Source organism: Pleurodeles waltl, chromosome 5 (genome assembly GCF_031143425.1).
Source record: "Pleurodeles waltl isolate 20211129_DDA chromosome 5, aPleWal1.hap1.20221129, whole genome shotgun sequence".
NCBI classification, from domain to species: domain Eukaryota; kingdom Metazoa; phylum Chordata; class Amphibia; order Caudata; family Salamandridae; genus Pleurodeles; species Pleurodeles waltl.
The window spans coordinates 219541127-219553802 of record NC_090444.1 but is presented as its reverse complement, the minus strand read 5'-3'; the positions used below and the strand labels follow the sequence as shown (position 1 = coordinate 219553802).

The 12676-nt window shown below is 40.4% G+C and overlaps 1 protein-coding gene across 10 annotated transcripts in view; it reads left to right on the top strand.

Moving 5' to 3' along the window:
- Positions 1-10024, top strand: part of LOC138295567 (RNA-binding protein with serine-rich domain 1-like) — a 72208-nt gene extending 62184 nt beyond the window's left edge. For all 10 annotated transcript variants that reach the window (XM_069233943.1, XM_069233937.1, XM_069233940.1 and 7 more), the window contains 3 exons: positions 3605-3688; positions 8484-8576; positions 9301-10024. In XM_069233943.1, coding sequence (XP_069090044.1) covers positions 3605-3688; positions 8484-8576; positions 9301-9351 — 228 coding nt within the window. In that variant the 3' untranslated portion in view covers positions 9352-10024. The remainder of the gene's footprint in view (positions 1-3604; positions 3689-8483; positions 8577-9300) is intronic.
- Positions 10025-12676: the final 2652 nt, after the last annotated feature.

Genomic DNA, 12676 nt, shown 5'->3' with positions numbered 1-12676 from the left:
TTGCCTAAACAGCTAGGTTCGCCAAGAAGGGCATTTTGCTCACCCGGTCCTGCAGGACTTTATGGTTTGAGTCCGTTCACAAACCCTACTCCTAACAGGTATTGCTTTGGTATGTTTTCAAAAGATGAGAAAGAAGAGAAATTGCAGCCCGAAGTCTCTATCAGGGGAACTAGTTACTGACCTTCGGTAATGCTCTTTCATATAGAGACTTTAGCAACAGATTCCTCATCGACCCTCCCATCCTCCCTGTTCTGTGATTAAATCTATCAGTTAATACAGTACAACAGATGTCCTCGCGCTGGAGTTGCAAACAGGTAGGTTTCAACGACTTCAATGACCAAAACACAGCAAAAGCTTCTTTCCCTATGGTATTCCAACGCTGCTCTCTACAGAGTAGTCACTTGCGGATAAAGGTGTCTGGTTGATCCTGGCTCTCATAATTTAGCTGTGATAACAGTGCCCCAGTACCATGTTCTGAAGCATCTGTTTGGAAAACAAACTCCTTGCTGAACTCAGGTACCCTGAGGACAGGTGCAATGCACAGCTCCGCCTTCAAATTGTCTAAAGGCATGCTTACAATCCTCAGTCCATGTGACTTTTTAGTCTGCTTTTTAGAAGTCGGCTCCGTCAGTGGCGCTACAGTGGTATCAGACCCCTTGGTAAACCTCCTGTACTATCCTGTCAGTCTAGGACAGCTTTACCCAATGCATGGTAAATGTAAAAGTGCTAGCCTCTAAATTAATCTGACCAATAGTACTGTCAGTAAATCGCTGGGACATGGAACTTAGAGAAATATCCTTGGTTCCAATTAAAGCCTACTGGGGCAGAAGATATTTAGTCTTCACACACTAACTTATCAGTGCCGTTGGCCTCGTGAGGCGAGGATTGAAGACCTTGCATCTGCATAGAATATACAAAATATTATTCAAACAAGTCTAAAACTCGAAATAGGCTTTTATTTTCTGCTCCGTTACAATTAGATTAGTGCTTGGAAGTAACAGAATAAGGGGAGGGCTGCTATAGATTTGTCACAGCAATCATGTTAGAGTGGTTACTCTCATTTACACTTTGGGTGAACATTGCAGCTGGCATTTTATTTTACAATTCTTATCATGTGCACTAGACTGGATTTCTGATTTTAAAAATGTAAAATGTATCCTTCATGTTCTAGTGTTTTTGAGTGTCTAGTTCCTTAATAAAAAAGAGTTTGGAGGTTCCACTAACTATCCCTATACTATCTTGTCGGATTGATTGTTACCTGAAACCAATCTTGCTCAAATACTTCTCAGTGGTTTCATGTTTGGTTATTAATACTATTTATATTTATGAGAAGTTCCTGAATAACTTGTTCTGTGGGTACTCATTGGCTTGGATAACTGAGAGTGGGGGCTAACATATCCACCTATCAAAATACATCATAGCCAATTTTATTGGTGAACAATTGATGTTTGAGGATCAAGGTTCCCCTAAGTTGGATCGAATATACCAGTTTCTAAAATATCTGCTGTATCATAATCCACTGTAGGTACTGGCACTCTTTTCTACCATGGTGGTCTTTTGTTTTCTAGGCATTGTGGACTACATGCAGACAGAACATTCCACTCCTCTTTGAGTTTCATATGACCGGTTATTACCTAGTACCTGCCAGCCACATCCCTGCATACACTGCTGTCTTGCTATAGTTCTTCAGCCCCAAGAAATGATGATGATGATGATGATGATGACTAAATGGGTTTGTAAGAATGCATGGTTAGCCAAAAGGGTGTCCTGCTGCTAAGATCATTGGAGGTGCAAGCACAGTGAGGAGTCTTAAAAGAGGAACAGAGAAAAAAGCCATCTTTCCGATATTTACTTAATAAAGTATTCATTCTGGCAGCATTATAACCAAGTAGAAGAGAGTTCCAATGCCTTACTTCTGGGTAAGGTGAACAGGTGGAATAGTTGTAAGTCTTGCTGACTAGGAGGAATAGATCTTACGGACTGTAATGACTAAATATGGATTGCAGGTAAGAAGACCAGTCTTATGTTAAGCCTGGTGAACAAAGCAAAGGAATTTATAGAACAATAGCTGAGGAAAATGGAGCCAATGGAGACAATGCATATTGGATGAGATATGTCAATGAGAAGAAAGATTAAAAAGTGGCTGGACTACAGCATTTTGAATCTACAAAAAACATGCAATCGCCTAGGAAGGACGACGTAGCTCTAAAGAATTGTAGTAGTTCAGCCAGCTGAGTCACTGTTTGAAACAGGGCACAACGGAATGACTGGGAGGAATTTACACAAAAGCTGGGTATTACTAAAACAGACAGATTATATTTTATTGATCTGGGAAGCTATAGAAAGATTTTAATCAAACTAAAAGCCCTGGTTGCAAAGCAAATAAACTGGGGTTGGAGCAGTGTCTAAGTGTGAGGACCACCAGTAATCAGGACAAGAAATGGAATTATTCTTGCCTCCAACTACAAGAATTTATGGATTATGCGTATTTAGTTTTTTATGGAATTTTGATTCAACCAAGAAAATGCTGACAGCAGACATTGCTGGAATTTGTAATGTGTAGTGAAAATACAGTCATGAAGTAAGTAAGTAGCATGTGTAGTTCTAACCAGTTTCGTATAAATGATTAGTCTTTTGCTGTAGAGTGCTTTTTTTAAGAGTATATTCTGAACAAATGTGTTGCTTAAAGTAAATGCAGTTTAGTTTTACGTGTTTTTTTTTTAAAAATCTTGGCAGAGCAGAAGGATGTGGATGATTGCCCTAAACCATTTGATCTATGATAATTATATCCAGAATGCACGGGAGCCAGGCATAGAGCTGTCAGTTAAACTTTAATTCAGAAAATAAGGGAAAGCCAAGAGAGCCACTCTGGTCATGGTGTCACTTTAAGCTAATGTGTCTGCATAGATAATAAACAAATGATTCAAAAGGTGCTTTGTCCAGGACAAGGACCAGTTTGCAATAGCTCACTTATGTTGGGGCTACATAATAAGATCTAAAGTATAGTATGTTTTAACCAGCAGGGCAGTGTGAGACCACATTGTTGCTTAGCAATGGGAAAAGTTTAGACTTTGAGTGATAACTAAGCTCGCAAAACTAAATATGAAGCAGGGGACCAAAACAGAACTTGAGCCCACGTGCTCCCCGTGTTGATTTAAAATTCAATTGACACCTCACCTACTGGAATGAATAGAATGTTGTTGAAATTAAGTTAGAGACACTAAACAAATCAACCAAGAAAATAAGTCCAGTAACAATCAAGTGTACTAGTTTTCTAAAACTATCAGGTTCAAACAAAGGACAATTAGTCAGAATTGTACAAGAAAATAAAATACAGGACTAAAAGAAATTGAGGCAGGCATTACTGCACCAAAGGATGAGTGTATGTACTCACTATCAAGCCACTGCAGTGTGAATGTGAGCTTAGAAAGCAAGAGTGAATGTGAGTGAACAATAAATTGGATTCCTTCTAGTATTTAAGTCGAATGTCAAGAGTACAAATGCCATTAATCAGTGAAAGAAAAAAGTTAATATGTGTCCTTTCTTATTGTCGTTCCATATTTGTGGTTTTCTTTGACAAATATTATCTATGATTTTTATTCAGGTAAGGAAAAAACAGAATAAGCTGAAGAAAAAAAAAGACAAAAAGAAAAAGAAAACTAAATCAAGACCTGTGCAGATATCGAAGGTATTTAGTTTCTTTCCTATATAGACAAATGCGATATGCATATCCCTAGACATTCAAAATATGTTCATTAGTCCCTCATGCGTAGACTGTATTAAAATCAAAATACAGTCTAAAACAAGGTTGAATCATGTGACATTCAGCCCTTTAACTCTAAGTTCTTTATTGTTGTATGGGACACAGTCCCTAATCTTGTGAAATAAACCAGAAAATAAATGTGAGAATGGGTACCTAAAGTCAAAATGTTTCTTAGGTCAATCTCTTAATATTTGAGTCCGCTCATTTTGTGAGTTTCTTGACAGATGGTTCACACATCTATATTCATTCAATATGCTGCTGTTACTTTCCAGTATGTAAAGTCCAGTGGTACATTTAATCAGGCCCATGGGACTGTCTCAACAGCTGGTTCACACATCTATATTCATTCAATATGCTGCTGTTACTTTCCAGTATGTAAGGTCCAGTAGCACATTTAATCATTCCCATGGGAATGTGCAAAAAATATATAGTCTCCTGGCCTTTTGGCAGGGGGTTTGTGTAGGAAGCTGGGTTCTGGCTGCAATCTTCCCCCACTTTTTGCCTGGTTTTTTATACAACTTTGTCTAAAGTGCACTGGGTTCCTGCTAACTAGGACCCTGTTGCCAATGTTCCTTCACCAAAACAATACACCTGGGCCCCCATTACAACTTTTCTAAAGACCGCCGAAGCCACCGCAGCCAGCAGACCGCCAGTGCTGGTGATCTGCTAACCGCCATATTTGGAGTTGGAGGAGGACTTCCGCCCATTTATGGGAAGAAGTCCGGCACACGGAGTTAAAGAGGTGGGTACATCACCAGAACCGCCACAGCAGCAAAACTCCGCCCACGGTATTACAAGCAGTAATATGGCTTGGTGGAGTCTTGCTGGCGTGGTGGTGCTGGCAGTTAAAAACCACCAGGACCCACCCCCTCCCGGATCACCAACTTGCCGGAAATGGTACGGTGATCATCCGTGTTGGGTGCATGTGTGTGGTGTGTATGTGTGCGTGTTTGTGAGTGATGGTGTCTGTGTGCATGTATGAGGGGGTGCGTATGTGTGAGTGCGGGTGTGTGACTGGATGTGTACGGTTTGGGGGTGTTTGTGGCAGCGTGTATGCGGTGCGGGGGTGTCTGCATGTGTGAGTGCGAGTATGCGGAGGAGGAAGGTGGTGTAGTATGAGTGCGAGTTTGTGGAGGGGGTGTAGTATGAGTATGCGGAGGGGGGTTGTGAATGTGTGCGTGTATGCAATTGAATGTGAATTTTTGTGTGCGTGTGTGCACGTGAACAGGGGTGTTCATGTGCGTGTTAGCAAGGGTGTGCCTGAGTGCGTGTCAGTGCGTGAATGCGTGTTTCAGTGTGCGTGTTTCAGTGTGTGTCTCTTAGCGAAAGGGGGTGTATGTAGCGAGTGAATGGGTCATGACCGCCAGCCTTGTAATGAGGGCCCTGGTCACTTGAGCCCAAAGTGGCCAGGCCCTTTAGTACCTCTGTAAGACCCTAGAAAATTGTACCCCTGGTGCCCAGCGCATGACTACTGAAGAGGGCCACTAAAAGCTGCAGCACATCTTGTGTCACTCTAAGGGACCCAGCACCAACCTCATGCAGACTGCCCCTGCAGGCTGCTTGACAGGGCGGTCCCAAAAGTGAAAACACAACATGACACACACTCTGTGTGTCATGTCCCCTAAAACAGTGCCTGTAATATTTGTAAGTCACCCCAACTGCAGACCTTACAGCCATAAGGCAGGGTGCATTATATTACATGTGTAAGAGCAGAGCAGAGCTCCTGCAATGTCTGTCGATTCTTAGACATAGTAAGTATGCAATGAAGCCATTTTAAATACATGTGCTGGACACTGGTCAATACGAGTTCCTTAGCTACATGATTGCCTCACAGAAACTAGGAATGAGTGGTATCAAACATGTCATATTAATAAACCCTCGCTGATTCCAGTGATGAATTTATTGATACATGCACCCCCAAGGGTACCTTAGATGTGCCCCCTTAAAACCTACCAACTGGTGGTGAGCACACTGACCTGTTCTGGCCACTCTGCCACCAACAGTCGAGAATGATCAAGTAGTCTCAGGATATGTTGAACAAGCTGAGGGTGGTAGCACCAGATAGCACCAGAAGGAGTATAACACAAGTCTGTTTGGAAGAAATATATGCTCAGCGTGCATCACAGGCGACTGATCTATTCAGTCTTCACAAACGACTTTTCCAGTTTAAAGTCCCGAAGACTCCAGTACAGGGGAGTTTTATTCCATAATGCCCTAATATAATGGCAAGGTGCCTAGTAATGTATTTTGGTCTCAAACAAAACCTCACCAAAGTAAAAGTGCATTATGGCATCAGCAGTAGAAATAAACAAAGTGCTTAGTGCAATTAAATAATAGTAAACATAAAGTTGTTTTGTATGCAGTTCATGAGGAACACAGCAGACTAATGTTGCTGCACGTGTTTGTCTCCAGATCAATTGTCACATTAATTTTACAGATATATGCTAGAAAACGTGTTAAATAATTATCTTTCAAATATACTATTCACCTAACAAAATCATGTCACAATGTGAAAAATGCATTGCCATTGAATTCTGGAATGCGTATTTTTCGTTAGAAGTGAATACAGAGAAGCATATTTTCAAAATAAACAGTGTCCGTTAGTCGTACCTTATTAAATATCCGCATTGGCTTTTTGCCTACTTAGGTGTAACCTTGATCGTAACATCGTAACTACTGGGGGTCCAAAAGATCAAATTAAGGTACATTGACTAACAAATGCTGGGTAAATTTGTTATTTTGAAAATACTTTGCTCTGTATTCACCTCAGTTTAAAGGTGGATAGTTTTTCCATGGATATAGCGGATACTAATGTTTAGAATACCCCAAGAACTGATTTAAAGAACTACTGAAAACTGATAAACTATCAGTCTGAAGTCATCATAGAGAAGAGTATGCCTTGGTTCTCAAGCCACCTCTGGGAACTTCTCCCAAATTACAGAGATAAGCCATATTCCAAACATTCAAGAAGAGGATTTAAATCAACTATCAAGTTACTTTCCTCCCTCTTCGCGAGTGTATGTGAATGCGTTTCATTGCCACCTTCTGCGACATCCTGAAAACGCTTTCACGGAGAAGCATCTCTTTCAAAATGGATAATGCATATTTTAGCATTTCCATGCAGGACATTGCCTGCCATTTTCTTACCAGTTATGATTTAAAACCTGTAGTTTGAAGATGTCACAACATGAGTTTTAGGGGCTCATTGTTGTCCTTATTTAAGAATCCACATGGCGTTCAGATTGTGGCCTTGCTTACTTAAAGTAAGCAGTCAGGATCCTATAGACGCCTAGAAGATTCTTGGCACCAGATTGACTCAGTTATCTCAGTACAAAGGAGTCAGGACATTTGTTGAGACGTGGACTAACACAAGTCTGAAAAGTAGGGAGCTTAAGGTCTAATCGTATGTAATGTGTTAGCTCTTTGCATTTCATGCTTCTTGTCTGTACAAAGATATGGTTGTTTCCTAAGTGCTATAAACATCACTTCTTCTTTGTCAACACTATACTACTGTTTCCTTCAGTGAGATGCCTCTGTCCATAGGCAGTCTATAATTGGTCTTGAAGATGATAGTCTTCCCTGCAGGCTATTCTGTCAACAGAAATTCTTGAACAAGAATATGGCTTGTGCAGTTATCAATCCATATTCTGAAGAGATCTGGCTTCGCAAGGCACATGCCATATCGTAACAGGGCATTACTTTTGAATTGGGTAGCTTTACATCTTTCCCATTTTTAGACTTGTTGAAAACCAATGTCCATCTACAAGAAGTTAAGTGAAGGAAGCAAAAGCACTGAGCCCTAAGTTAAGCTTGAAAAAAGCTGGTGTTGCAGTGACCTGACGTTGCACAAGAATACCCTTTAGGTGGTATTTGGATACTTATGTAATAGTTGGAAAACATCAAATTCCGCTTAGGTTTGTAAAAATCTTAATTAAATCAAAATCTACGTTATGATTAAAACATGTTCTCCAGCACTGTAGTTCTTTTAGTTATTCTGCCAGCAAAACCTCTTATGCAGTGCGATGGTTGAATTAAATTGTCGGGCTCAGTTTTATTGCATAGGACAGCCGTCAGCCTTGGTCTTGTACACTGCCTTTCCTCGGAGGTGCTAAAAGATTGCTATATCATTGAACAAAACGCCCAGAACTTGGCTGCCGTTTACTTATTCAGGAAAGGTTTGTGGTGGAGGATTGTAAAGAGAAATGTTATGGGAGTCCAAACAATTTCTAATCTTTTGTATGGAGTCTACAGAACACACTAATCTTGATATCGTGTGGTACAGTCATATGGGAAGGTACATTGAAACTGTGAATAGTAGCTCGAAGATTTTGCATATACTGTCTACAGAGATTTGGCGAAAGGGTCCACAATTGTCAGACTAAATTTTTTATGCTAAATGTAATTGTTATGTTCAAAATACATCTAAGGCGAGTTTTAAGAGATAGCATTCACACTTTCTCAAATTGTGTTGCCTACGCAGCCCGGGTTGCTATTCTGCGAGATAAGTTTGCGTGGAGCTGACCAGTCATGCTCATTTATAGTGTACACAGGCCACTGTTAAACCAAAGACCAGTCACCCCAGTGTTTGTTTTTGTCATCCGTTGTCTATAATGGAAAGTCAGATGCCAGAAACTTAGACAACATGTGCTAGTCATTGTGTGGTATGTTACAGGAAGAAACACACTCTTCCTAAATTCATGTCGTTTTGATTGTATTGTAGTTTCTCAGGGAGAAAAAGAAAGATGAGAACTACAGTATGATTACAGGAAAGAAAATCAAGATGAAAATAAAGAAGACTAAAGAGGACAAAGAGGTAAAACCCATGTAGAAAATGTATTTAAAATACAAAATGTTGTAGATGGTTAGAGCTAGTTAATTGAGAGCCAGTCCCGTGCTCTGGAGCACAATTCTGGCTGAACATTCACATTTTGATGTGATAAGTCTGGTATACTGTACCCCGACTCACCCTACAACTTCTTAATTGAGGTAGGTCATGACTGCTCATCCACATTTTCCCAGAGAGTGAAGAGGCTTTGGGGAGTCAGCTGTCTGCCACAGACTGAGTAGCCCGGATACTAGTAGAGTGGAATGCCAGGACTCCCACTCTCTTGATTGTCCTTGCAACTGCAGAGGTCTGAATAGAATCCATATACTTGGTGACCTCTGGTTAGTCTTCAGAGGCTGTGTGCCTCCAGGTGAAAGTGGAGTGATCCCTTTGCAGACTTTGGAAGCTAATATATGTCTGCAGCAGACATGCACTGCAAGCTGACACTGAGTCCCCAGGGGCAGTATTGAGCAAGTGAAGCATCATCTTCCCATTATGGGAGTTGTGCGCCTCTGAATGGTTAATCACGGGGTAATTCTGTACAAATTCCGAACGTTTTGTGTTCACACATTTCTTGTGTCCGTGCAAATGCTATATGAACATATATCTTCTGCAGTGGTTGTCTATTTAAAGTGTTTCGACAAGGATGAAATACTTGTAAGAGAAATACACCATTTATAATGTTTCTTTTGTTTTTTGATGATCTCTCCAGAGGGACAGAAATCGAGCTCAGCTCCTGGATTTCCTAAATTCTTCCTTGTGAAGCACGTTTAACAGTGGAGTGAAGCACACTGCTAATCACTAGTGTGATGTGCACGGAAAATAAGCAATGTCTAGGGGACTTGAGCGCTTCTCCACAGATGTCTGCATTGGCCGATGCATTTGCAATCTTAGGAAGCTGAAAGAACCCCTGTTACCCTGGTTACGTATCCAATGAAGAGGTGTATGGGATCCTTAACATTTCAGCATTATACCATACAATATAAATGTAAATTAATATGGTGTTTGAAATGCAAGGCTTGCCGTTAGCGTTCTTATCTGGTGCCTCTGGAAAGGTACTTGAGGCACACCTTTATTGGAAAAAGACTTTTGTACAACTATACCTGCATTTGTGCTTTTATATGTGACTTAACTGAAGAGCAGTCTTCAAGTCTACTGGTTTTATAGGGACCTGTTTCTTGCATACAAAATGTTAAAAACAAACGAGATAAGTTAGGTTATATTCACTTTCTTTTACGCCTGTGACTTTCCACAGAAATGTAGATGAAATCATTGTCTTGGCCCTTTATTTTACATCAGTTTTGAATTTGGTTAAAAGCATTATTTGGGTCTTTATTTGGATTTTTCAAGATAATTCAACAGTGAAATATAGGTGTAAAAATATTTACTTAAACATTCTTGTATTTTTTATTCTAAATAAATTCCTTAGCAAATTATCCTTTTGCAAATTATGTGTTTAGACTTTGTTTTCATTTGTAAGATGTTTGTATTGTTGCTTGATCACAGTTGCTGTGTTACAGGTTTGTTGGCTCAATGCATCCACAGTTTGAGTTTGACCCTACGATGATAGGTGAAAATCTTAGCAGGTTCCCACTCCTACTGCCATCCTTCTGAGGTCGATAAAGTGAGTTAGGCAACATTTTATATCTGCTACCTCTCAACAGGAACAAAATACCACTTGCAGTGAACATTCATGCTACAAATGCTTCTACTATGTTTATTATAACAACGCATGGCCACTGGAATTATCTCAATCTATGGTGACGGTATTTTACACATGATTGTGAATTTACTGCAATTGCCGCATATTTTGCAAATTTCATTAAAAAATGTAGGGCACACAGATCTAAACTTACTAAAATAAATGCCAATACATGGTTCTGCACAAATGCAGACCCTTTGCAAAGGTTCACTGATCACATTTCAGTTGCTGATTGCTGTAATCCAGGTATTAAGCTGTTACAAATAATGTGCAACTTTGCCAAGACAGTATTTATAGAAGATATAATGACAAAATAATGTAAAAATGATGCCACAGATTGTGCTGTAATTATGTTGCATAATGTGCCTTTTTTGCCACATAATTGTGTCAATCCCGTTACATAATGTGTCTATCCTTTGCTGCATAATTCCAGTGGCCTTGATTTTAAAGTGGATCTGCCTTATTACGTCTGTCAAGGGTTCAGAAACGATAGCATTCCTTTTGCAGTCTCACCTTACCTGGAGTATAACGCCTCATTACATCGTCAGGATTTCCTAATGTGTTCTTCTTTGGAGGATTTGGCGCTACGTTCTCCAGGAGTATTAGCCTCCGCAGAAAACAGTGGAACTGGTAACCATTATCAGCCTGAGTTCACTTGCTGCAGGGACTCCAGCCGTCCACGATGTGAAACTTCATCTCGCTTGTGAAAAAAAGAACAGGCCCCTACTTTGAAGCCCTCGGCAGCGAAATGAAAAGCCTGCTTTCTGTTCCAGCGACACTTCTCAATGTGACCTAAAATCATGAAACAGCTTAGACGGGATCAGAAGATGGGTGGCTCTCTTTTGTGCTCCCACTCATGAACGATGGCTTTGTCTGGCTGGGTCCATCCTCCTCTCTCCCTATTCTGATGTTCATAATGGCTTGTATATTTTCGATATTATAACCGTGTATTCTGTTTTCTGCTTTCCTCCCACCCGAGCACTGGTGTTTTCCAAATTTATGCCTTTAAATGTTCCAGAATTTAGTTTTGAATAACTTATCCTGTAACTCTGTATCTCTTGATAGAGAATGTAAACTTGGTTTGCAACCTGCAAAACAGCAGAAGTAGTATATGAAGAAAGATGTAAAAATAAGTTCCTCCTCCTCTGAGTTATGCTGTGGAAGGGATCTGCCCTTCTTGTGCACTTTATTGGTTATGCATTATCGCAGCAGATCTTAGTTCACACTGCTCATCGGTTCCTTGGGGGATGCTGTCTCGCTGCTGTGGTCCCAGCCATGACACTGCCTTCACCCTGAATTTCTGAAGAACCTCCAGGGGAGCCTGGAGGCTCTATTACAGGGTGAGGGTCTCACTCCATCCCTTCTGTCCCTTTTAAATGTGAATGGCTTCAATCTCTTACCCACACAACCAGTCGAAATGCTGAGATTCACAAATGACAATGCTCTTTCATTCATCCCACTTTCTAACAAGCTTGCCAAATCTGCAATCTACCATCTTCTTATGTTAAAGAAAATAAGGCACCTAATCCCCATGATCAGCTATAGTCACCAGAACATGTTCATGCTATCTCGACATTAGACTTCAGATACGCCTTAAAGGCCAGGATCCCACATTCAATCTTAACCCCAATCAAAGCAGTGATATACTAAATTGCTAGGTTGGTAAGCAAAGCTAGAATATCTGACCACATTACTCCTATTTGTCATGCCCTTCACTGTCTCCATTTTCAAGGTAGGATTGGCTTCAAACGCTGCACTCTCAAATACAGGTCACTACTTGAAACAGTCCACTATGCGCAGCTGAACTCCTGACGAGCTCTAGCAGATTCTAAGGCTTAAGAAGCAAAGACTCAAGCGTCTAGAAATCTACAAGACCTCTAAGGGCAGAGCAGCAGCTGCAGCATAGTACTCCCAATTTATTTTAGAAAGGCTACCCCCTTACTTGCTTTCTGTTGACAACTCAAAATGCATCTATTTCATCAATTCCTTTCCTAATCCTTGCGTGTCAAAGAATGTCATCCACAATCACACATCTTACTGCCATATGAGTCTCGTTGCTACTTGTTTTATGCTTATAGATGATGTTAACATTCAATGTTTCTTTTCATTGTTCTAACGTATGAGCTTATTTCTCCTCTCCTTACTTTGATGCATCCTTTCACTTGATGTTTTTGTTCCATGTAATGTTCCCTCCTATGGATTTTGCTCCATGCTGCACTGTATAAATGAGTAAAATAATAAGTCCAGAGGAAACACTCATCAGAATAAAATGTACACGATAGAGCTGAGAACAATAATGTGGAAAATCAAAAGCTATAGCAAATTTAGTCTGGTCCCACTACCAGGCATTTGCTAAGTTGGGCATACTACTGTATTGCATCAGAAC